Source organism: Desmodus rotundus, chromosome 9, assembly GCF_022682495.2.
Source record: "Desmodus rotundus isolate HL8 chromosome 9, HLdesRot8A.1, whole genome shotgun sequence".
NCBI classification, from domain to species: Eukaryota; Metazoa; Chordata; class Mammalia; order Chiroptera; family Phyllostomidae; genus Desmodus; species Desmodus rotundus.
In genome coordinates, this window is record NC_071395.1 from 93,311,693 (window position 1) to 93,338,755 (window position 27,063).

At 37.1% G+C, this 27,063-nt stretch overlaps 1 protein-coding gene across 22 annotated transcripts in view; it reads right to left on the reverse strand.

The window, feature by feature from the left end:
- BCAS3 (BCAS3 microtubule associated cell migration factor) overlaps positions 1 to 27,063 on the reverse strand; it is a 487,145-nt gene that overhangs the window by 303,744 nt on the left and 156,338 nt on the right. For all 22 annotated transcript variants that reach the window (XM_071219333.1, XM_053930625.2, XM_024573300.4 and 19 more), the window contains one exon: positions 20,442 to 20,706. In XM_071219333.1, coding sequence (XP_071075434.1) covers positions 20,442 to 20,706 — 265 coding nt within the window. The remainder of the gene's footprint in view (positions 1 to 20,441; positions 20,707 to 27,063) is intronic.

The following is a 27,063-nucleotide window of genomic DNA, read 5'->3' on the forward strand; positions in this document are numbered from 1 at the left end:
ATAATAGTGACAGTAAACACACACATATAGTTATTTTACTAGTTTGATTTTAGAAGACAAATTTATATTTAAGAAAAAAAGAATCACCCCAAAAGTCCTAATTAATATATTATTACTACTAAAAGTCATTCTGAGAGACATTTACTCTTGAAATAAAATGAATTTGGAACAGATGGCGATCTTTCACCCCATATCTAATGGTAGCTTCAGTGAGAGTGTAAACGTAAGAGGGACCTTTTAAAAAAATCATTACAACATAAAGGTGTCTTAAGAATTTGAATAATGGCTTAACCAAATGTATCTTCTTTCTTGGACACAAACCTATGGAATTATCAAGTTAAACACGTATAAATGTCTCTTTAACCAAATAAGGAAAAAGATAAGACATTCACACAAATAAATTATTTATCTTTCTGTCTCCCCAATTTCCAATTCAGAATTCACGTTAAAGTTAGTTGAAGCAACCCACACCTGTCGTAGGGATAGTGAAAGACGGCACTCAGAATGCTCCAGGGGCGTCCAACCTTTTGGCGTCTCCGGGCCACTGGAGGGGGAGTTGTTTGGGGCCACATATTAAATACACGGCAACAAGTAATTACAGAAAGTCTCCTAATGTTTTAAGTAAATTTACGATTTTGTGCTGGGCTGCATTCACAGCCATCCTGGGCTAAATGCAGCCTGCAGGCTGGGCACCCCCGCAGGCAATTTAATGAATTACACAGTAATATCTACGCTCACAAAACACAGAACCTTATAGGTAATGTGAGGACTGGAATTCCATTGAAATGTTTGACATTTGTAGAGGAATAATAAAATCTGTTTTGTAGTCAAGTCATTCAACGTGACTGATCATAATACTCTTAAGATGAATATAGATGGAATAAACAGTTTCAAGATTCACCATTAGACAACTATGGTAATGCTAATTTACATTTGAAATCAGACCACAACATTAAATATGTCACAGGCTAATGAAATTCAAGGGCTGTGTAAAACACACACATTTCACGATTGGCAGTCAAATATTTGTTAAGTACCTTAGCCCAAGATTACATGCTGTGAGCCCCACATGCTCTGCTGTCACAAAGCTCACAGTCTAATCTGCATGCAACAGGAATAATGAAGTTCTAAGTGCTTGGTAGTAAAGGTAAGTACACGTGGGAACAATTATTTGGGAAAGAGATCATGGAGCAAAGGGAACATGACCTAGGCTTTGAAAGATGGGAAAAATATGTGTAAGTATAGGAGAGAAAAAATATCCTGAGCATGAAGGATAACATGAAGAGCAGAGGGTGTAGGGAGATGCCACATATGTGAGTGATAGAAAGGAATCTAACTGGAGAAGATTAAAATGGAAAGCAGTGGGAAGATAAAATTATAACAGATTTAGGAAAACCTTTCAACTGAGGCAGGAGAGTAAAAACTCAGGAAAGTTCTTCAGCAAGGGAACAGCACAAATCTGAGACCGCTGCACTTCACAGACAGCACGCGTGGTCTACAAAAATGAAGTGACTCACGGAGAAGCTCCACGTCTTGTGGTTTGGTTAGCCATGACTGATCCCTCCCTGGCTCACCAGGATAAAGGACCACCTCAGAAAGGCATAAAAGGCACGTCAACTTAACCCTATCAGCCTGCTATTGGACTGTCAATCAACACCCAAGTATTTATGGGATTTTATTCTTGGTATATGTGTTTATGATGCAGCCTCTGTAATGCGGCCCATCTTAAAGAGTAAAGTAAGTAGGGTAGATTTTATATTGCTAAGAACAGAGGTGGTGTCTGTCTTATAGAGCAGTCTCCCTTCTCCGAGGAGGATATATTTCAAGACCCCCTGTGGATGCCTGAAACTGCAGGTGGTGCCAAACCCTACGTATGTCTTTTTCTACACATACATACCAATGATAAAGCTTAATTTGTAAATTAAGCACAGTTAAGAAATTAACACTAATAATAAAATATAATAATTATAACAATAGAGTGTAATAAAAGTTATGTGATGGTAGTCTCTCTCTCAAAATATCTTATCGTACTTTATGTACAGCATGGATATGCTGGACAAAGAAATTATTCACGGCCCAGGCAGGATGAAACAGGACAGAGTGAGATTTCATCACACTAGTTGGAACGTGCACAATTTAAATCATGTGATCTGTTTATTTCTGCAATATTCCACGTTTGGACCACAGCTGACTGCAGATAAGAGAAACTGTGCAAAGCAAAACTGAAGGTAAGGAGGGACCACTGTATTTTATTAGATATGGCAAGCAGTTTATAAAAACAGCTTTAATGGAAGAATAAATGTGTTAATAAAATGGTCAATGATGACAAGGTCCAGGAGGGCAAATTCAGAGAGAATGCTACTGACTCCGCTAACCTTCAACAGGGTAGTTTCAGTGAAGAGGTAAAAAACTCAGATAGAAAGGAAGAAGTAAATGGAGCACTGATAAAAATGGTAAAGGTGATGGGTGTAGAACACAGAGTCAAAGCCTTTGTGGCTGAAAAGAAGACATTAAGAAGATGAGATACTGTACCAAGCAGAGGTTTCATTCATTTTCATGTCATACTTGTCGAGCCTATTGGTATAAGGCCCTGTTCTAGTCCTGAATAAGTCTAAGGGACTCCTACAGTGTCTATCACATAATGAGACAGAAATATTTATAAAGAAAAAATTTTAAACAGAAGAAAACATGTTAATAAAGATATCTGCAAATGGTCTCAAGAACAAAAAGGAAGGAGACACTTAAAAAGGATGGTAAGTTACACAAATTTGGAGCACAGAACTTGTGTGTTCTTACCTTTACCTTTCTAATAGGAAATTAGAGGATAAGATGAGAGATATGTGGACAACTACATCAGGAGTTAGGAAAATCAGGGAAGCAGCTTAGACAAGAAATATCATTAGCTGATGCATAATGATCTACATGTACAAAAGCACATTAAAAACCATTAAATTTAAAAATGAAGTTCATACTCAATTAAACCAATACACAAACTAGTATAATGATCCTTTCTTCTTTTTTTAATGCTCAAAGTCTTTGGCTAAAAATTAATTTTCACTATTTTTTGTGTCATGGATTTCCTTTGAAAATGTGGCTAGAAACTAATAAACCTCCAGATTTATCCTCCACAAGAACTAGAGACTCCTCCAGAGTAGGGGCAGCATCTTTACTAATCACTGACAGCTCAATAAAGGTTTGCTGAATCAATGAAGGATCTGTTCCCATATCCAAGAAGTATAGGAAAATTTAGCCCTATGAGCTAGAGAAAAAGAATTAATTTTGCAGGGGACTCAAACTACTTCAGAAGACAGCCAGACACTGGAATCTGGTTTTCACTACTCTGCTTAGTCTCATATTGAGTAGGCCAGGAGCCTAGACTTCGATAGTTTTAAGAATAGATCTTTAGACACTTCCTTATGGTTATATCAAGACTAAATTTCCAAGCCCGAATTTTTCATTAAGGTTTTAATGTAAGGAGGTTCAGCAGGAAGAAACCTGTAGTATCCCAAGTCTTGCATGTGATAAAGTTTGTCTGTCTGTTCTATGCTTCAATTTCCCTTTGAACAAAGAGAGATAAAATAGCACCATTTCTTTGCTGCACCTCTCAGGCATACATACAGTAGTAACAGTAAAATTAAACAGTTTAATATAACCTTCACTAACTGTTCTTTATTAGGCTTTTTTTTAATTGTATAAATACACTGGAAATAGCAGAGGTTGGTTAACTGTAGTCTTAATAGTGCAATTCAGAAAACCTTAAAATACATGCACTATTTCACACCCCATTATACTTTCAAATTCCAGCCAGGACGAGACTTGTAAGTGACAAACGCTATGAGAATGGACATTCTCACAGTATTTCTGGCACATCCAAACAGAGGAAGTACCAAAACTCTCATGAGAAAATAAGCCCTTCTAAGATTCTCATCCCAGTTTTGGGGGCTTCCTCTATACAGATAAACTTCCATAAGCCTTCAGGCTTTCGGGTCTTTATCCAAATCCACTAGAGCTTTGATCCTTGAGAGGTTTACCAGTCCCCAAGATACCCAGAGTTCTTTGGGGGAAAATACCAAGTCCCAATACAATGGTTTCTTAATAAATTAAAGCAGCAGTTCTATTTAGGCATAGAAAATCATTTAAAAGTCAGAATTTACAAAGCATCCCTTGATGTTGAAAGCTAGGATACTCTGTTTTATTTTCAGTTGTTTGTTTACATTGTTATTGTTTTTCATGTTTCAGCAAAGCACTAAAACCAGAACAGTTCACATTGGGGTTTGACCACTGACTTTCTGTATTTGCTTGAACAAGATTGCATTTTTGAAAAATGAATCAGGAAAGCAACCTCATGTGCTTTTTAAAAAAATTACTCTTCCGCCTCTTAGATGAAGAATGCCGCAGATACCTTCTACATTAGGGGAAAGAAACTCTCAGCCTTCGCATTAGTTCACGGTACCACCATCTGTGTGTGAGGCTGATGCAGCATCATCCGTTCACTGAAAGTGTAACTCCAAAATGCCACCTTATCATTTACCTATTGCCCCAAAGTATGTTTTCCAAGACATTCTGTATATAAAAACACGGAGGAAAATGGATTAAGTTGAGGATAAAAGTAAAGAGAGAAAATAACAATGGACTCTGTTGCTGCACTGGAGGGACAGCTTGTCAGGTCAGCGCTGCAGAGGCATATTCCCAAACCAGTCATCATTAACGGACTCACTTCCACAGGAAAAAAAAAAAAAAGGCAGAGTCTGAAAACTCCGGACAAAAGAAATCCCTGCAGACAAAGTAAAAACAAATTAAAAGACCTATTATAAAACACAGATGCTACAAGGAAAATAAACTTTCTAAGATTTACTGGGCTTTGACAAACTTGAACATTTGTGGAAAAGACATCAGCAACAACTCCCAGGTAACGCGGCTGCAGAGCGAGACTCCTTTCTGTTTTATCTGCACCCTCTCCGCAGAAGCTGCCAGGCTGGTATTCTTAGCTTCTGAATGGGGGGATGTGAGAACATGTGAATGTGGCAAACAGCCAGCTGCAAGACATTTCTGAAGCCAGCAAGATCCTAAAACTGTTGACCATTTCAGATTATGCTGAATGCTGAAGGAAGAAGAAAAAATAAGACATAAATATAATTACATGCCTCGTTCCCCTTCTTCTCCTTAAAATAATTTGCCTGTCCTACCAAATGATGAACAAAAGGGAATAAAAGCAGTTAATATAACATTAAGTAATCAAGGGATCATAGTTGTAGATCAGAAAGTACCTTAAAAAGTATCCTATCAGTGAAAAAGAAAACTTTAATAGGTTTCTAGAGGCACAAGCTACAGGTTGTTGGTAATGGGGGTAAAAGTAAGATTCTAGCAACACAAGGTGCAAGAAACTAAGAAGTACAATGGGAAAAAGTAGACAAAATGGCATGTTTGGAGGAGAAAGGAGCATTGTCCTCTGTGGTCACTAGGGATGCAGGGACTAATATAAAAATGGTGAAGATTCATGTGTAAGAAACGAGAGGCCCCTAGGCAGTGCTGACAGTGCCCCGTAGGAGAGCCCTGTTATTGGGAGGCTGCGTTATCAGCTCACTTTTTTGATCCTTATCACGGACACAGACCTTACACCGGTCAGGCACTCCATTTTCAGGGAAGTTCACAACAGCAACCACCCTACGTTACACACTAGACTCCCACGATGGTGTCACGTTCTGCTCACATCACCTCTCCCCCACACTCATCCACGAGATCCATTCTTGCTCCAGGAATTAAGCCTCGCAGGGTCCACAGGCTGCTAATATTTTGAATTCTGACATTTTGAAACTGGATTAACAAGGCACACTGAAGCCAATGTTGATGTGACACCTGGTACTCCTGAGAAGACCCGTCTACAGAAAGAGTCCCAGCCCCAAACATCCGCTGTTGCCCTGCTCCCCACAATTTCCCAACCCTGAGCTCTCTGCATGATATCTGTTCCCGACACGCTGCTTCCAAATAAAACCCGGGCAAAAAGTTCACATGGGGCTTTTCCTGTGCTTTTTGCTTTCACAGAAGACCGAAACTTTGGGCCTGCTTTTAATATCCTGCTGTGGAATTGACAGGGATAAAAATCCAAAATATATCAGTGACTTTATGTTAACTGTAGAGTTGAAAAGCTCCCAACATCTTGACTCTGTAAAAACGAGTACAGTGGTAGCTGGTTTTGAACCAATCAGTGGAAATTTGGGCTCTGAAAAGTTAAAAACACTGCTTAGCTCTTGCTTGCCATCTAATTTAACATTAAGGCTTTCTCAGCCACTCGATAATTATTTAATCAAAACCACATAAAATCCTTTCAGAAAATATAAAAAGTATCCTGTGCAAATGGGAATTTCCTGAATGTGGGATGTTTAGGTTGGGACGGGAGTCTCTATTTCTCTTTTTCTGTATTCCGCCCCCCCCACCCCTTTTCTAGATGAGAATGAGAAGCTTCCCAGCGGCAGTTCCAGGACATTCACCCTCCTTTTTGACCTTTTCTCAGGCATATTCCAGGATAATCTGTAATCTACTCAAGGAGGAAAAGGAAACAGCAGCGCCCTGGTGAGAAACAGTGCCTTCTGACCCACATACCAAACTGGGTGGAAGCAATGCTTGTTCACAAGAGCCGAGCAAGTAGAACACGCAATTAAAAGAAAATGAATAATATATACTTATCAGGTAAAAGACTGTTAATACGACAACCAGATTAGGTGACAGAGTTCAAGATAGAAAGAGTTCAAGGACAATTCTAACTAGACATTGACTTTTTCTCCCTGTGACCTTTTTGGGGAATGCTAGACGATGAAGTAAAGATACTGCAAAACTTTATGCATTTCAAGCAAAAACACTTGTTGCTTTTTCACATAAACAATTCGTGGCACCATAGATGTTACTATAGGTACTTTGGGGAAGGGTGGGAAGATAGGAAGATAAATCTCCCACAAAACTGACCTGAAAACAAGAAACAAATCCTTCCTTCCTTCCTTCCTTTCCTCTTTTTTTTTTTCTTTGCAAGATGGGGATGGAGGTTTTTAATAATATTGTCATCACTTCTTCCCACAACATACAGACTAGCTGTATGGAACTGTGCACTAGTGCTTACTTACTAAATGTCAGTAGAACTAAAAACTTCTGCAGAACTGACACTGCACTAATTATTAAATAATGATGTATAAATGTTTATGCTTATGCAAATATTTATATGTACATTTTTAAATAAACTATTTGCTAGGTGGTTTTCCTTTTCGAGACTGAATAGATTTTACCAGTTAATTATTACCTTAACGTGCTCATGGCTATTGCATGTAAATTTGGATATTTTTCCTTCCTTAAATCTAAAGTCATTAAATTTAGAAACTTTATACATAAAAATGAAAGCTGAAAGGATCTAATTGTTGCTAAAGCTATATGTCTACACTATTCCAAAAAGATACTGAAGCAGGATTAGAACTTTACATCCCAAGGATTAGAGTGTGGGATGCGAAAATAAGCTGAGAAAGGAAGATGGGAGCAAGAGTGACAAACAATGTTTATAAGGTGCCAAGAATACAATGGGGGTGGAGGGGAGGGTAAGAACTATGCCCCAGAAGTCCCAAAGATTCCAAGGTGCACGGGGACGGGCAGCGACGCACACCGCAGGAAACGCTGGTGGCTGCACTTCCTTCCCGCTGCATCCGTGGCACCGTTTAGTCTTGATCTCACAGCCAACCCAAATTCATAAAATGAATGAATAAAATAGCCCCTCATGAGCCGGAGGTTCATTACCTTAGTTTACATTTCTTAGAGAACCCCGAGATTTGGAATAAAGGAAATGTACAAGTGCTGGTGCTCTTAATATTTAAGAAGTGTTTGCAGTTTTTAGTTCATTTTAAACATTAGGGTTGCAGTTTGCTACTCTTTCAACAATCAAAAATCAAATAAAACCACATATAGACTATATTTAACAACAGAGGGGGCAAAGTAAACTCTGTATAAACTAGAGGAACAAAAGAAAACGATCTTGGGACTTTTACTTTAAAACTAAAATTATTCCTAAATCTAACATACTTATATACCCTTAAAATTTCCCTCGCTTCTGAATCAAGCTCAAATAGATTTTAGGGGCTAAGTGCTCAGAAGTGAAGACATTTACCTAAATGAAAAATTCCCAAAATTAAAAACTCCATAATCTAGCATCTGTTAGACCACATTTGGGATTAAATGAACTCCCCAAAGTATAAATAAATCCTCATTGAAATCCCTTTTTGAAATACCCTACAGCCAGCTCTCCCATGCTTATCTACAATGAATTTTGTATCATGTCAACAGAGCAAACAGAAGCACTTCACTGTTCGAGAAAAATATATAGAAACTTACTACATCACTCAACAAATACAACGTTATTACTTACACTGTTAAATGTATAAAATGTGAAAGAACTGAGAGTTGGTTCTGAAGTAAAAGCGTACACTTTACTAAATACTAAATAAACTGCAAGATTTAAGGTATAATTTTTTAGACTCAGACGACTCACATTTATTTAACATTTGCAGAACTTATCTTTTCCAAATTCATTAAACATTGCATAGTTAAGGGAAAAAATAAATATTAAAATCAAAGTATTTTCTGTTGAATAAAACTACAGTAGTAAAATGTAAGCAACTTTACTAAAGATGCTCTTCTCCCCAGAACTCCGTCCCCTCCCCAGCCCCCACCGCATGGAAGCCTTCCTTCTTTTCCCCGTGACTGTTAAGGACATTTTCTGGCTCCATTTCAGCATCATGACTCAGGTCATGAGAAGTGTCAAAGATGCACTTCCTTCAGATGGGAAAGAGCAGCAGATTTTAACAACCGTACAAAAATGGGAGGACAGTGCAAAAGGGCCACATCAGCATTTCTGATAGCAGGGAAGATAAAACCTTTTATATTCACATGTACTTTATTCCCAGCTTAGTTATCAAAACTCTGTGAAAGAGACTAAGAGAGAAAGAAGTCAAAGTATATCATGAATAAGTAGTAAGTCCACGTTTTCTACACTGATTTTCCAAAAGCAAAATCACGAATTTACCTGTTACATAAAAACTGCTTTGAAAGAAAGCTCCCGAGAGTGAGACCCACAAAAAGGAGTGATTCCATGATCGCACCTGAGAAGTACTGACTCTGCTTCCCTATAATTCTTCTGCTGAAGCAGAAGCACTTCTTAGTCGGCTGGTTCTTTGCCAGAAAACCATATTCACACATCAGTATTGTTGTTCTATATTTTCTCTCGCCCATGATTTTTATCAAATGTGGATACACTTCAATAAATTCTAAAACTAGACACGAGCAAAGTATTATTGAACAGTTATTAAGCACTCCCTACTAGAGATGGTTCTGAACACTAAGAAGTGGAATGGCCTGTCTCTCCTGAAGCTTCCAACAACACTGCCCACATTAGTCCACTCCACCCGCTCCAAAATAGTTTCACTCGTGTGCCTCATTCTAGCATCAATGTTCTCACCTGCAAAAACACATCATCCAATGCTAATAACGCTTTCAATGAACCTTAAATCCTTTTCCTTTTCTCAACCTCCTCCAAACTCTAAATGTCACTGTATGCTAAACCCCTACTATGCCAAGACCTGTAATACTTTCTATGTCTCAGTGTGTGTAACCCAGCACAGCCCTGACCCCACTTTCCTTACCCTTTGTAGTTTACAAAAATTGAGCTGACTGTCATATTTTTATTTCTTGCTCAGATTTTTTAAGTTCAAGACTACTCCTGGCTGCTATTCTCCAGTCTTGTTATTTCTAAATCTGTTTATTTGGGTTGTTGAGACACTGGTCATGATGCGTTCTAAGAAGCCTAATTACTACTCTCCTCTCTCTTTCCAATTTTTCTAAAATCAAATTTTGAAAACAAAATATTTCAGTGGAACCTAATCAAAACTTTCCTACTTGTCTTCCTCCCTGGAAAAGTAAGACCACAGTAACATGCAAATAGATAAACCAAACACTCTTATTATTCTAATCACTAAATTAAATAATACAACTCCTTCAACTCCTTGAAACCTAACATCTAAGTTCATTGCCACAGTCTCCACCACCCAACACTGTCCCTTACATGGAAACTGACGGGTCGAAGGGAAAAATGAAGTACAAATGGTACTGACTGGGGTACCCTAATAAAATTGCCAGTTGGTAAGACCTTCTCATGCTCAAAGAGCTTCCAATCACTTGGCAGGTTTGTTGGTTAGCCGAATAAAAATAAAATCATGAAATAACTTAATAAATAACAAAATTTTAAAATAAAGTAAAAATAAGAATGATCAGCCAAGGATTCCTAGACATTCAGGTCAGTATTTTGGTTTAATCAGTCTAAGATTGGGTCTGAATACCAGTACTTTTTGAATCTATTTAGGTAAATTATAATTTCAAGTGAGAAGCATTACTCTAACATGAAAGATAATGATCACAAAAAAAAATTGGAAAAGAAGTAACAGAGGTAATACAAAGAGCAAAATATGCTTCGAACATTATACCTCCTAAAGAGATAAGCTATATTATGTCTGTCAAATAAAAAGAATGTAATAATAAAAGAAACATTCAGAGTAAAGAATATTAAAAACATGTTGCCGAAATAAAGATGCAATAAGAAGGTTAAAGATAAACTGGGGCCACTCGTAAAGTGAAACAAACAGAACAACAGAAAACAAAAAGAAAGCTAAGCATTCAAAGTAGGAGATCCTTTTCCAACTTAACATAATCTCCAGAAAGGAGCAAAAACAAAAAAAGAAAAACATCAAGGAAGACACTCTGAAGAATTGAAAGAAGAAGCTTCTGGGGAGTGAACCCTAAGAATAGGGTGGGGCAGGCAGCAGGGTGCCACTTGTCATTATAAATTTGTGGTATTATTAGTCTTTTATAACAAGTGCATGTGTTACTTTGATAAAAATTATATTAAAAGGTAAACAAAAACAATAAAACTCTAATAAATATTAACAGAAAAGAGAAGCAGAGATTAACTATAAACCCTAATGTGGTCTCAAGTGTGGAGTTTAATCACTCTGGTCCCATAAAGTAAAGAAGTTAGTTCCTTGAATAGCAACATAGAGAATCAAAGAAGGGAATTTTTAGAACATGCAGACACCACTTACTTAAGTATTCAACTAAAAAATTTGCCTCTGTTCAACTACCTAAATTTATTCGCAAAACCTAGGTATCTAGATGAAGTGCTAAAAATAGATATTAATTGACAGTAATACAGAGTTGGGCAAAAGTAAATTTACAATTAGGAGTACACAAAGCAGAGAGTTTATTCTTGTATTATTATTTATTAATTATTGTATTACTTATTTGTATTACAACTGTAAACCTACTTTTGCCCACCCCTGAATAGTTCAAAAGTCAAATTCTCCAAGCAGACTTTGAAGAATAAGTCACAGAAAACACAGTAAGAAGGAAGCTGGGTAATTATAAGATCTCATAAGATATCAACATCCAATGCACACCAGGTTCATGCCAGGGTTGCCATGATTACAATCATCGGAAAGTTTAGAAAAGATCGCCCTCTAGAGGCATGTCTCATTAACCATTTAAAATCAAGACCGATGAGTTCTGATTTTAAAAGAAACCTGGAGTTTATGATTTGGCAATGTAAAAAAATATAGAGAAAATACAAAATATGTCATGAGCAGCAAAAGGCAAAATAAAAAATTTCGGATTAGCTTCAATTGCTAGCTACCTTATCCGGCATTTATTTTAAGGGAAAACTTTAAAAGAGGGAAAGAAAACGTGGACTATTCCAAATAAAATAGACAAAAAGATAAAATATTCAAATAGAGTGTAATCAACATTTTAGAGACAACATAAGAATTATTAAAGATACTCAAAGGTGATGTTATTTTCCTTAAAAACTATGCTATCTGAACTGTCCTCTCCATTTTTCTATGAACCTAAAGCTGCTCTATAAAATAGTCCATTAAAATTATTCTATTTTTATTTAATAGATTTTTTTCAATTAGTGCTTCTTAAATGAAAGCACCTTGTTTCAGGTCTCTCGTTTCTATCCACTTTCCAAAAAAACTCATCTGCTCAACAATAGGAAATGACATAAAAATATTTAAACAATTATGATTTTGGTGTACAGTACATGCAAAAATTAGCATAATGTTATAGCAACATTTTAAAGGATGATAAAAGAATTTATAAGAAAACAAATTCACTAGGAAAAATTTATTAGACTTGAAAACAACCAATTAAAAACAAAACTGCATCTGAGCTGAAACAATCGAGTACATGTAACGAGTAAAAACCCAGATACTAAACTACGATATTGTCTAACAAAAGGTTTTTATCCACTTAACATGTACACAATACATAGTATGCTATATATTATATTACATGAGTATATGTATGTGTATAGTATTCTGTGTGTCCTAAGGGGCATCAAATTTAAAGCAGAGGTATAGTGCACATGATTGATGTTTCTTGGCAAAAAATTAAAACACAGAAATGGAAACTTCAATACACAGGTAAACAGTGATGTGGAAAGAGAAGTCAAGAAACATCACATTCTCACTGATTGCCTTAAGTAGGTGAAACCATATAAGGCTGAATGTGTGGTTGCTTTGTATTTATTATTGTGATGTGGTCTGCATTAAGAAAACTACCAATCAACGAAAGTAATTATAATAAACCATCAAACAAAGGCTATCAGAAGAGTTTCTGAGTGGTAAAAAGAAAAAAACCATAATTCAGATGCTGAAAAGAAAAGTAATGCTACCAGTTATTTAAATGCACTGGTACTAAAACATGGAGGCTCCAAGTGCAAGAAAGTCTCTTCCGTTTGGAAGAAGTGGAACACGGACTTTAAGTGTCAGAAGCTGTGACTCAAGGATGGCTCCTCCCCTGAGGACCAGGTAAGTTAATCAGAAAGGAAACACTTCCAGGACTCTGGAGAACTGTAGAAATGAATCCAAAATACCTTTGTTGTCACTGGAAATAGCAAAAGAAAATAAAATTCCTTAAAAACCCTGCCACACAGTAAATGCCATATTCTTAAATCTAAACAGGAAAACAAATGTCCAAACTGAAGAAAAACAAAGGGTCAAGAATAGATGGATGAAACAAATGGGATCTCATCAAAATAAAAAGCTTCTGCACAGCTAAAGAAAACAGTATTAAAATAAAAAGAGAACCAACCATATGGGAAAACATATTTGCCAATGATCTTCAGACAAGGGTCTCATCTCCAAAATATGTAAATAACTCACATGACACCACTCCAAGAAGACAAGCAACCCAATTAAAAAATGGGCAAAAGACTTGAACAGACACTTCTCCAAGGAGGACATACAGTGGGCCCAGACTCATATGAAAAGATGCTCAGCATCACTAGCCACCAGAGAGATGCAAATTAAAACCACAGTGAGATACCACCTCACACTGGTCAGAATGGCCATCATAAACAAATCAACAAACAAGTGTTGCAGAGGTTGTGGAGAAAAGGGAATCCTAGTGCACTGTTGGTGGGACTGCAGACTGGTGCAACCACTACGAAAAACAGTATGGAATTTCCTCAGAAAACTAAAAATGGATTTGCCCTTTGACCCGGCAATTCCACTGCTAGGATTATATCCTAAGAGCCCTGAAACACCAATCCAAAAGAACCTATGCACCCCAATGTTCATAGCAGCACAATTTACAATAGCCAAGTCCTGGAAGCAACCTAAGTGCCCATCAGCAAATGAGTGGATCCAAAAACTATGGTACATTTACACAATGGAATTCTACGCAGCAGAGAGAAAGAAGGAGCTCCTACCCTTTGCAACAGCATGGATGGAACTGGAGAGCATTATGCTAAGTGAAATAAGCCAGGCGGTTAGGGACAAATACCATATGATCTCACCTTTAACAGGAACCTTATCAACAAAACAAACGAACAACAACACTGCCAAAATATAACCAAAGACACTGAAATTGAGAACAGGCTGACAGTGACCACAGGGGAGAGGGGCGGGAATTTAAGGGGAAAAGGGTGAAGGGATTGCAGGAACAATTATAAAGGACACATGGACAATAATGGGGGGGTAGAAATGGGAGGGAGGTGTGGAGGGCTGGGGGATTGGGCTGGGGTGGGGGGAAAAGGCAGAAAACTGTACTTGAACAACAATAAATAAATAAATAAATAAATAAATACCAAAAAATTTAAACATAAAAAAAGAATAGACGGATTAAGTTATGACTACATTTCTTGATCTATGGATTTAAAATGATCAAAACCAGATGAAAAAATTATATGACCTTCCCTTTTCAGTTTTGTCTTGGTATCTCCATTTCAGAAACAATGTCACCTTAACAATACTGAGTCCAAGCGACTGAAAAGCACGTACGCAATAAGGTCACAATTATATTTTTCATTCACTTATTAGTCAGTGAATTACCCATTTATTCAATTTTCTAGATAAGAGGCACTCTACAAAAATATGAAAAATTGCTCAATCCCTTATATCTCAATGATGAACAAGATTAATAATGATACTAATCATAGCAGTTAATCTTTTACTAAGTATTTGACATGTGCCAAACACTACTCCAAGTGCTTTAATCCTCACAGTAACTCTCTAAGGCAGGTAATATTATTTTCCTCATTTTATAAAAAGAAAATTAAGGCACAGGTAGATTAAGTAATTTGTCTGAGATTGAAGTGTTAGGAAGTAATGGAACACAGATTCTACCCCAGGTAGTCAGACTCCTGGCTGTCCAAGCAAGTTACAGCTTGGCAGTGGAGAGGATCAAAAATAAGGATCAACCACGTGAAGTCTGACATTTTATGTTAAGAGGGAGAAAGAGCAACATAAGCTAAACTGAGCTTGAAAGATGCATTCAGTGTTGACCTGAAGAAATGAAAGGAAAACAATTCACATACAGGAACAAGGTGTTGAAGCTGGAAAGCAAAGGCAAGTAATTAAATTTGCTTGGGGCAGAAATAATAGTGGAAAAAAGTGGTTTCTTCACTCAGGCAAAGTTTACTAACAGGTACATGAATGCCTATTCTCCTCCCAGAGGACCATTTTCCCATCTTTACCTTTCTCCTTAAAGCTCCTGATACCTACAACCATCTTCACATCTTATATCTGTGAGAAAACAGAAGCAATCTCCTCTCTTCCCTCTAACTCCTCCCCACCTTTCTGCCCCCCTTTGGATCAGTGCTCCTTGACAGACGTGTCAATGCTGGTCACCAATTCCGACCTTCTGGTTCTTCCTACAACCCACTCAGATCAGGCCCTTAGCATTCCACCAAAACTGTTCTTAGCAAAGTCACATGTGCCACGTGGCTCTACATTACTAAATTTGATAGGATTCCTTCTTTTCCTCAGTCCTTATCTTAATTGTCCTATTTGCAGAAATTTCACACATTAATTACTCCCTTTTCTCAGAAAAAAAAAATTCTTCATTTCACCTCCAGGATTTCTCATCTATGGTCTTCCTTCTGTCACTGGCTATTTAATGAAGGGAGGCCCCAAGGCTCAGTCCTGGGACATCTTCATCTTCTCTGTTTCCGCCCCCTCTGCCCTCTACTCAGTCCCTCACTAGGTGATCTCATCCAGCTTTGGGCTTTATCTATGCCTTCCAAACATTTACCCTTTCCACTGAACTCATAAAACAAACTACCAACTTAACATCACCAGGAAGTCAAAGACACAAAATAAATGAAACATTTCCAAAACTCCTGATCCTCTCCCTACCCCAAACCTACTTTAACCTTGTATTTCTCATTTCATCTGATAGCAATCCCATGCTACTGGCTGTTCGGGCCAAAAGCCTTACTAGTCACTCTTCCTCACACCTGACATAAAATATACCAGACCCCCTGACGGCCCCACCATCAAAACAGAGGAAGAATCCGACCACTACTCAGAGTCTCCACTATAAACAACTCAGTCTGTGCATTCTAATTACAGATTTTCATTCTGCTCCTGCCAAAACCCAGTCTCACCATGCCATGCTCATTCTCAAAAATCTCCACAGCTTCTCCATCTCACTCTAAGTCAAAGTCAAAGGTTGACATGATCTGGCCACATTTCCTCTCCGACCTCATCGTCTACTATGTGCTTCTGGTACTGTGCTTCAGCACATTCCCAACTCAAGGATTCTATACTAGCGGCTCCTCTGCCTGCCATTTGCATCACTGTCACCCAAACTTCCATCACATCTTCGTTTAATGTCCTCAACTCAGTAAAGTGTGCAGGAAGCATTCTAACGTCAAGCTGCACTCTTCTCCAAGCATTCCCTGCTTCCCTCCAGGGCCATTTTCCTCTTGTTCACCACTGTAGTCCCAGACCGCAGACACTGTGCCTAGATATAGTAAACACTAATGACTAGTTGTTGAATAAATGAATGTATCTGAAAGATGTTAAAATGAACAACGTTACCAGGAATGAAAAGCACTTCATTCTGACAAGTAACGATTTAAAATGTAAATTGTTGTATTAGAAGAACTCCTAAAGATATTTGGAAACTTGGCTCAAAGCCTTCGAGTCTACATTTTAGTCAATGCTACGCAAGGTACCAAGATACAAATATAAATAGGAAAAGAGCCTGACTTCATGGAAGTCAGTCTAATAGGAGAGACAGACAAGTCGGCGAACAGTCAACATGTCATGGCACAGTGAAAGTGCGCTGGGAGTGTCACTGCCAAGCTGGTACAGGCGACACAGCATTGGGAGACGTTTAAGAGAGGCTAGAGAGACAGTGTGATATTTTTAGCCAGACCACAATGAAGTAGGGTTTTAGGAGATATTCAAGAGGGTAACAATTAGTTCAAGTAGAGATGAGTATATGAAGAGGAAAGGTGCCAAGAAATGAATACATGAGGCATATTCGGGGAAGGACGCAGCAATCTAGCTGCGGTGTGACAATAAGCAAGAAAAAAGATGGGACCTTCTCTGACATTCTACAAGGAGGGTGAGACACTGAAAGATCTTAAGCATAAAAGCGGAAATTAGTATTTATGGTTAACAAAGGAAATGTCTGTGAGTAAAACAGGCGGAAGGCTACAGAAACAGGTGAGGCAAGAGAAGATGACTGGGGTCCTTACTCACGTGTGTGCAGTGGACTGCTTGGGCAGCCTCGGAAAGCCTGTGGACTCTTTCTCTGAATGATGATTATAAATGTATACAATAAAATACATAAAGTTAAAGGATACGAATTGCATTGAAGTATAATTATTAATACATTTAAAAATAGTTTTTGCTATAATATATGTAATAAATATTAAAATCACTAATAGTATGAGCATACACTACATTTCAAAATATATTTCAGTAATTCAAAACACTAAAAAGATATATAGTTCATACGTAATGTGATATGAAAACATCTGCGTTTTTATTGGTGACAATGTCACAAGCACAACTAATGTTACCGTTTCATCTATCTTCATAGTAAAAGGAAACAATTTCGGTTAGAGGATAGTCAACATAAAGATGTCATTTACTTTGTATCCACATCCATGAAACTTAGGTTAAAAACCTCTCATACAGGCTAAGGTGCAGGCAATAAGAAAGGAAATCAAAGAGATATTTAGAGAGAATATATTTCAAATAAATAAAGGTCCTCTGTTAAGAAAAACAAAAAAAAAGCAAGTAGATAAAATAACCCTAACCTACACTGGACTGACTCCAGAGAGCAAAAAGGAAATATCCCTATATCAACTGTTATTTAACAGTTTCCTTACTTTGCTAAAAAGAGCACAAACAACAGTAATACCACCAAGCATGATTCATTTTCAACATGAATCCCTCCCTGTTCAAAGTTTACATTGTTTTTGACCAGCATCAGACTGTTTATCCACACAAACTGTAAATACATCCTTTTTAGACCTAACCAACAACAATGCCCATTTTGTTTTGACAAGTGAAATACAAAGAGAACATGAAGAAAAATGACCAGCAGTCTGATGTCAGTGCTTTAAAAATCAGAAAAACGACTCAGAGTAACGGGGCGAAATTGCAACATGACAAAATTTTAATATGTGTTATCAGTAGGAAAATGAAGAGAGCTATGAGCAATAAAGCTGAGAGAAAATAGCATATTTTGACTTGGAAATTCAAGTATTGCTCTTCAACCATCTGTTCCGTTACAAATAACAAATCCTTAACCTACTGACACTTTGTACCTTCCAGCGAAAATATATTCAAGGGAGTCTGTTCACAGTCATTTAATACCTATCTTTCTCTTGGACTAAAAGATACACAGGACAGAGATGACAATTTTTGGTGCACATTATACCCAAAGCCTAGCACAGAACCTGGTATGAGGTATGCTTATTAGGGAAGAAGAACAAGAAGCTCAAAATAATACTCTCTGAAGACGTATAAATGTAAGGACTATCAATTCAAGTTTTTCTACCAATACATCGGGTTCACTGGCCAACTAGTACTCCACAGGCATGTTGACTCTCTCCACAAAGTGGTTAATAAGGGAAACTATCCCACATAAAGAGAAAGATCCTCAAAGAACCGATACTGTCACCTACCTATATGACAAAGTATTTATACCAAAAATATGTAAATAATTATTTAAGTAAAATTTCTTGCAAATGGCGGAAAATAAGGATATCACACAACTTTCAACTTCTTTTAAAATTCTAAATACTTTTTTAAGTGGCTGTTTTCAGCTAGGACTGATTTTGAAAGATTCACAACTTGGAAGGTCACAGGTCACTAATTAAGTTAAATACACATGAATAACAACTGGCATAGAAATCATAGGGCCAAAACGTAAAACATCAAGTGAGGAGAAAACAGAGGTCCCAAATTTTTTGAGTTACAACACAATCTTTCCCGAGGATTCCTACATGTTTCAGGCTGTCTTAAAACTTCCTACAGAAAATATTTATCTAAATTGGTTAGGTATTATAAAAGGGTATGTGTTCAAGCAGAAGCTAAAACAAATAAGGATAGTTGTACTGCCAAAAATAATTGCAAAGAGGTACTCAAAACTAATACTTGTACACACGTGTTCATATCAGCACCATTAACAATGGCTAAAGGGTGGAAATAACCCAAATGTTCACCAATGGAAAAGTGGATAAAAAATCATGGTATTTACATACAATGGAATATTATTCAGCCATAAAAAGGAATGCAATGCTGATACATGTAACAACGTGGCTGCACCTCCAAAATGTTGTACTATACGGGGAAAAGCCAAAACCAAACAGACACACATTGGATGAAGTATACTATAGGGGAAAAAAGCCAGAAACAAAGAGTCTCATATTGTGTGAAGGTAGTTACATGCAATATCCAGAACAGGTAAATCCATATGGATGGAAAGCAGATTAGTGGTGGCGAGGGGCTTAGAAAGAGAAATGGGGGGTAACAGCTTACTGAATAAAAGTGTCATCTAGTGTCAACAAAAATTTTCTATCATTCTGATGGGAAGGAAATGGCACAACCTCTCTGATATTAAACTACTACGGTCAAGGTTTGCATACATTATAACCCAGGGTTTCCACTTAAAATGAGTACATCTTTGCACCAAGAACTGAGTACAGAAATTTTCGTTGCATCATTATACATAATACCCCACACCAGAAACTACCCAAACATACCTGAACAGTAATAGAAAGGATAAATAAACAAGTGGAAGTATAACTGTGCAATGGAATATGGAAGAGCAATGGAAATAAATCAAGTAAAACTGAATTCATTTCACAAACATGATGTCAAAGAAGCTGAATATACCAAAATATACATATTCCACAATTCCATTTATATGAAAGTGAACAACAGCATTTAAGGATACTTCCTTAGGAGAAAATTGTTTTCAAAAAAGGAAATGATTACCATGAAATCAGATTCATGGTTTTCTTTTATGGAAAAGGAGCACAAAAGGGGACTTCCAGTAATTGCTGGGGTGACAGTAGCACAACTATTTGCTCTAAGATGGATTATTGACCTATACAATTTTTTTGTTTTCCCTGCAACATATTGGTAGAAATCCCACAACGATGTATTTTTAAAACAAAATGCAAATGCTGCTCTAAAATACACGACTCCTGACCATTCTTCAATAATGAACGTTTCTTAATGAACTATGTAAGGTTAGCTTTGGTTAAAGGCAAAGTTTTCTGGAAAAGATCTATAGATAGGAGAGTAAATTTCTAAATTCATGAATCTAGTCTTAAACTTCATATTCCATAAAAATGACACAAAGAAGTCCTTACTTACTGAAAAAGTTAGAGAGTTAAAGTAGGATGATAAAGACCATGATTACTGCATTGCCTTCAATTAAATGATTTAATCAGTTACGAAAGTCCCAAAATGAACCCAAGACCTTGTCTTTGCATGAACAGATCTGAAAAATGGATTTACCATGTCCCAGATCTTGAAAATTAAGGGTAAAGGGAAGAAAGGGTAAAGATGGCTTGCAGGGCTCAGGGGAAGAGAGAAAAGCATGTTTACCATGCAGAGGTGACCCGGAAGGGCTGCTCGATAGACCTGGAACAGGGCTACAGCGACCTCCTTGCTTCGATGTCAGTTCTTGTTCAATCTCCTCCAGCCCAGCACTTTTCTGGAAACGGCTCATACGATTCACAACTCGTGGTGACATATGTGTCCGAACACAAGGCTGGCCACCGTAAGGGTTGATTGGGAAAACATGGGACGTCCCCCGGAGTGTGCTGACCACAACCCAGCGACAGTCGTGGCTGAAGCAGATGTCTTGTACCTATAAATGAGAGGCAGAACACAGGGAAATGATGGAAACTACACACACTTATCCAAGAGCTTGACACACATACCGTGAAACATGCTTATTACCGAATTTACCTAAGATCAAGTTACAAATAAAGTTTTATTCTACAGATGTGTTTCATATATTGATCAAAACGCCATATCAGGGATATTAAGATTTAGAGTAGGAAACTCTATTCCTTTCCTGAATGGGGGGATGAAGGGGAGAAAAAAATTGGGAAAACTACTAGCATATTCAATAAAATATACTTAAAAATAAAGTATATTTTATTGATTATGGTCTCTACTTTATCCCCCCTCTGACCTGTACCACCCCCCTTCCAGCATTCACCCCCCTCTTAGTTCATGTCCTTGGGTCGTACATATAAATTCTTTGGTTTCTCCATCTCCTATACTATACTTAACTATCCCATCTATTTTGTGCCTACAATTTATGCTTCTCATTCCTTGTACCTTCCCCTCCTGTTAATCCCCTCCCCCTCCCCACTGAAAACCGTCCATGTGATCTCCATTTCTCTGGTTCTGTTCCTGTTCTTGTTGTTTGCTTACTTTTCATTTTGTTTTTTAGGTTCAGTTATTGATGATTATGAGTTTGTTATTTTACTGTTCATATTTTTGATCTTCTATTTCTTAGATAAGTCCCTTTAACGTTTCATGTAATAAGGGATTGGCAATGAACTCTTCTAACTTTACCTTATCTGGGAAGCACTTTATCTGCCCTTCCATTCTAAATGAAAGCTTTGCTGGATAGAGTAATTTTGGATGTAGGTCCTTGCCTTCCATCACTTGGAATATTTCTTTCCAGCCCCTTCTTGCCTATATAAGGTTTCTTTTGAGAAATCAGCTGATAGCCTTATGGGAACTCCTTTGTATGTAACTGTCTCCTTTCCTCTTTCTGTTTTTAAGATTCTCTCTTTATCTTTAATCTTGGGTAACTTAATGATGATGTGCCTTGGTGTGTTCCTCCTTGGGTCCAATTTCTTTGGGACTCTCTGGGCTTTCTGGACTTCCTGGAAATCTATTTCCTTCGCCAGATTGGGGAAGTTTTCCTTTATTATTTGTTTAAATAAGTTTTCAATTTCTTGCTCTTGTTCTTCTCCTTCTGGCACCCCTATGATCTGGATGTTATAGTGCTTAAAGCTGTCCCATAGGTTCCTAAGCCTCTCCTCATTTTTTTGAATTGTTTCTTCATTCTGTTCCAGTTGGATGTTTATTTCTTCCTTTTGTTCCAAATTGTCAACTTGAGTCCCGGTTTCCTTCCCTTCACTTTTGGTTCCCTGTATATTTTGCTTTATTTTACTGTGGGTAGCCTTCATTTCTTCCTTCATTTTGCAAACGAGTTCAATCAGTTCTGTGAACATCCTGATTTATTCCAGCCCTGTCTTGCCCACATGATCTGCCACCTTGGCATGGGTCCTATTCACTCAGCTGCCCATTTCCCATCTCTACTCCTCCTATCGATCTGGGTGAATGTTTCTTTAACTCCTTGGTTGGAGTTCCATGTAGTTTGATTTTATGGCACTTCTGGTTGTTTATTGTTTTTAAATTGGTTGTTACCGTTCTTTTGGTTGTGGAAGGAAGTGAAGCATTTCTACCTACATCTCCATCTTGGCCAGAACTCTTCAGTAAAATTATACTTTAAAAAAAGTGTTCCCCCAATATTTCCAGTACCCAGATGGCACCATACATAGTTATTGCAATATTACTGACCATATTCTCTACACTATACTTTACATCTCTATGACTATGTAACTCCCAATTTGTATTTCATCCAGGGTTACTGAATGCAGGAGGTGAAGAGATTAAGAAATAGTTGAAAAATAAACAATAATAATTATTTTCTACCACATAGAACAATCATTAAACAATGCTTTTTAAAAAAAGAGCCCCAGCAAATAAAAAAGTACGGTAGAATACAAGATGTCAGTGAGTGGGATTTAACAGGAAAAAAGCATACGTGTGTGTATACATGTATGAATGTATCAGCTTCATTACAACAGTGTGAGCTAAGTAAACTGCTTTAGCCATCAAAGCCAACTTTCCAATACAGTAGATCTTCAAATAAGCCTAAATTCATATTAAATCTTGAGTAATATTCCAGAAATACTCCATAAACAAAAGCTAAAAGGATTCCTTAAAGTATAAGTCTCTGGAAGAGCCTGGAAGCCTTAAAATAAAATAAAATAAAAATTTTAGTCTAATATATCAAGACAAGATACTTCATTGTTAGACCATTGCTAGACAAAAAATATCAATACAGGGATAAACCCAATTTCAACCACATGCCTGTCTATTTCAATTACCATGATAAATGACATGTTAATGTTATAATTAAAGAATCTCATGAGAGCTGATACATTTCACTCCCAGGATTTCTAGAGTTATGAATAAACAGTCATTCCACATAGTCATGCTTATGATAACCTCCAACTAGACTGACTTACAGAAAAGCAAGAGATATGGAAGGGGCAGGGCAAAGAAACGTGTAAATAGCAAAGCAAGGGAAAAGAAACACAGAGCCAGACAAATTTAATACCAAGCTATCAAATGCATTAACACAAGCCAGAATCAAATATATTTAAAAAAAAATACATCTTTAGGCTTAAGTAATTTATGTTCCATCCACAGTGGAACTAAACCATGTTATCTAAAACCTTTTCCCAAAACACTTACAATCAAGACCACTTCCTGATCTGTCCATGAAAAAGAGTTTCCTTCTTTCATTTTAAGAATACTTCTGATATGAGGTGGTGCTAACAATCAGTATCAAGGCAGGAAGACAGAATTCCACCTAAATGCCTCTTAGAAAACTGCTATTAGGACACGGAGCCTGCTCTATGACCTTGAAGGCACATCAGGATACATAAATGAGCAGAGAAGGGTTGCTGAAGATATTAGCTGTCAAGAGACTAGAGACAGTTTAATCCTTTAAATAACGTTACAGAAGATAACCAATCACCTACCCACAAAATACAAAATGATAAAACTGTTGGTATTATCAAACAAGCTGGGTGGTTTGTCAGACATCATTAATAACAATAAAGACTATGCACAGTGACAAACTAGTAATAAGAAGATGACATCATCTGCATTATTTTCAGACCTCTATTTTGGAATATATCTAGTTATGATTTTCTCCTCAAAAAACAGGGGAGCTCAATGAGAGCTGTATCTCTGATTTAGCTCTACTGTACTCAATGTCACAGCAAGTAACATTGGCCAGATCAGGCAACTGTTATAACTTTTTTTGTAGTACAGTTCTACTAGTGAGAAACATGCAATCTGTTGTAGAAGATAATATTTTGCTTAATTGGGTATCTAAGCTAGTATTATCATCAGACAGACTCCAAAGCTCAACTGTAGAAAGTATTCTTAGCTTCTAAGATGTGCACAGAGGGTGATGTGTGGTTCCTGGACCACACTTGCCGGCCCATTTTATAGGACCATCATGTGCAAAATGGACACTTGTGGGCACATCACAGACCTCAAAGCAGAAAATACCTTGCAATTCTAAAGCCAAAGTCAAAAACACAGTAAGACTCTCAAATAAGCACTATTCTTACAGTGTACCAAACACTCCACAGTATAGATAGGGAAAACTACATAAATCCTCTCCAAAGAGGAATCCCTGCAAGACATGAGTTAGGAACATGAGACCAATTAGATTACAATTCTTTTCTAAATTCAATAGTAAGCAGGCATTTTGTTTTGTCTTCTACGTGAATATTCAGTTCGACAATAATACAATTATTACATAAAGTCATTTTAGTTTACCAAAAAAACCACACAAACACACATAAATACAACTCAGAGACAACTATTTAGTACCTTGGAACACGTTCTTCCAGACATCTCTCAATGCATACATCAATATGTGCATATATATTTATGTGCATATATCACACAAGTACAAATATAGATACATATACACATGCATACACACACATAATTTCACATCAGATAATGAGTAGCCGATTTGAAGCGTAAAACCGCCTTTAAAATTTCATGTTAGTAAAAACTAGTGAAAACAGATAGAAGTAGCACTATAAATATGAAGTCTTTACATGTCAATATAGGCTTTACTGAGAGGTCACCTTTTATAGTAAATATATTTACCACTTGCCAGTTACATGGCCCTGGAAAAGTGAGTTAACAGTTCCATGTCTTCCAGTTCTTCATTTGCAAATGGGAATAATAATGCAAATCTTATGGGGTTTTAGGTTTAATGAATTAACATATAAAGCACTTAGAACAGTACTTAGCACTAAGAAGCACTGAACTAAGATGTTTGTTGTTATTTTTGTAATTACCATAAAATGTATGCTTACCCTGTCCAAATATCTGTTTTCACTGCCACCAATGTATAATCTCTCCACCAGTTTACTACATTACACTCCTAACTGAACTCTTAATTCATACTACCTACAGGCAACAACAAAGTAAATAAACTACACTTCCAAATTAAAAGCTTTTGTACATCAAAGTATACTATCAAAAAAGTAAAAAGACAACCCACAGAATGCCAGTAAATTTAAAAATGAAAAGACTAACTAGCTAGTTTTGCTGAAAGGGAAGTTCTATGGCTTTCTTTATCCTATGTGGTTTCATTTATCTGCCCCTTAGTCCTTAAAAGATGTCTCTTCTCCTCCGCTCAGTGAAGATAAGCAGCTGCTGGGAAGCCTGAACTAGCATTTTATCGATGCCTATGCTGGCTCACTTCACATCTGGGGTTGGGTCAGACAAGTGCCTTCAGTTTAATATGGTGAAAGGGTATAATCAGATGCTTTTATAAGTTTCTCATCATTCAGCATAAAAGTGTGGCATAAAAAGACAAAAAAAAATCAAAGAGTGCCTTGGTTATTGTCAATTTAGAGCTTTTTTCTTTTAAAAAGACTTTATTTATTTTTAGAGAGAGAGAGAAAGAAAGGGAGGGAAAAATCAATATTCAAGAGAAACACTGATCCATTGCCTCTTACATGAGCCCTGGCCAGAGATCAAACTAGCAACCCAGGCACGTGCCCTGCCTGACTGGGAATCAAACAGGCAACCTCTCACTTTGCAGGAAGATGCACAACTGAGCCACACGTGTCAGGGCAATTTAGAGCTTTTAAATACACAAATGTCAGAAATTTAACCAATGAAATTCAAATAAAAAATACTTAAATTTAATTATTTTACAAATCTATATTAGCTTATATAATTTATTCTTCTTTAAATCATTCCTGTTTTATTTAGCATATTTGTAACACCTCCTACTTGTTTCTTTTGAAATAATGTAAAACTTGGCTTTCAAAAACCAATTAAGCCCCTAGAAAGCTAATATATTTGTTCTTTAAAACATACTGTAGCTATATACCAGTAATGCTAATTTATAAATGTTTTTGGCAATCTGATTTATCCATTTTTTAATATTTCTTTGATTTAATAATCCAAAACAACATTATATAGCAGACATATATTCACATGGAACAATTATGTCCACACATAGTTGTATATTTAACTCACAAAACAGGTTAAATTTAAATTACATATGAAACGAGAGTATCTGAGCTCTAGCATGAAGCGTTATCACATATAACCGTCTAAAACAAAGAAACCAGCATCTTATGAGACTCTAAATTTATGTCACAAATTCACCCAAAACCCAGGTAAATAATGTTGGTGATAAAAACTTAGGGTTATTGTTAACATCCTAAAATTCAAAGGATAGAATCTCCAACTTTATTGTGCGAAGCACCCAGATTATTTTTACGAAATGCAGACCCGTTGGCCCCACACTCAGAACTGGTTCAATAGGTTTGGCGGGATGGGAGAGACAGGACCAAGAAAAGCGCAGCTTTAAACACTTGGATGATGGCTCTGATACTGACCTAAAGTCTGTGACGTGGAGATAGAAAATATATAAAGTGACTGGAAATGGTGGTTCCCCTTTTGGAAGATCCACATCCAACCTTAGAAATTATATAAAATATACTTTTTTTAAAAAAACGAAGTAACTCCTGAAACTAATATAATATTGAACATCAACTATAACTGAAAAATAAAACCATGACGTGATAGCAATGACTGCCAAAGGCGTGAGTGGGGCAGAAGATGGACTGAAGAGGACAGGAGGCAAGTTGCTGGCATGATGGAAATGCCCCACATCCTGACCGAGGTGATGACGGTTATACAGATGTTCTACGCGGACGGCAAATCCAATATCCTTCTTCAAACTTCACTCCCTCCCCTACACCAGCACAGATCATTCACACGTGCTAGCCCGGCCTCTCTCTCAGAAAGTGGTAACACTGTGGTAATTAGTCAGCCAAAAGCAGGATGCCACTGCAGG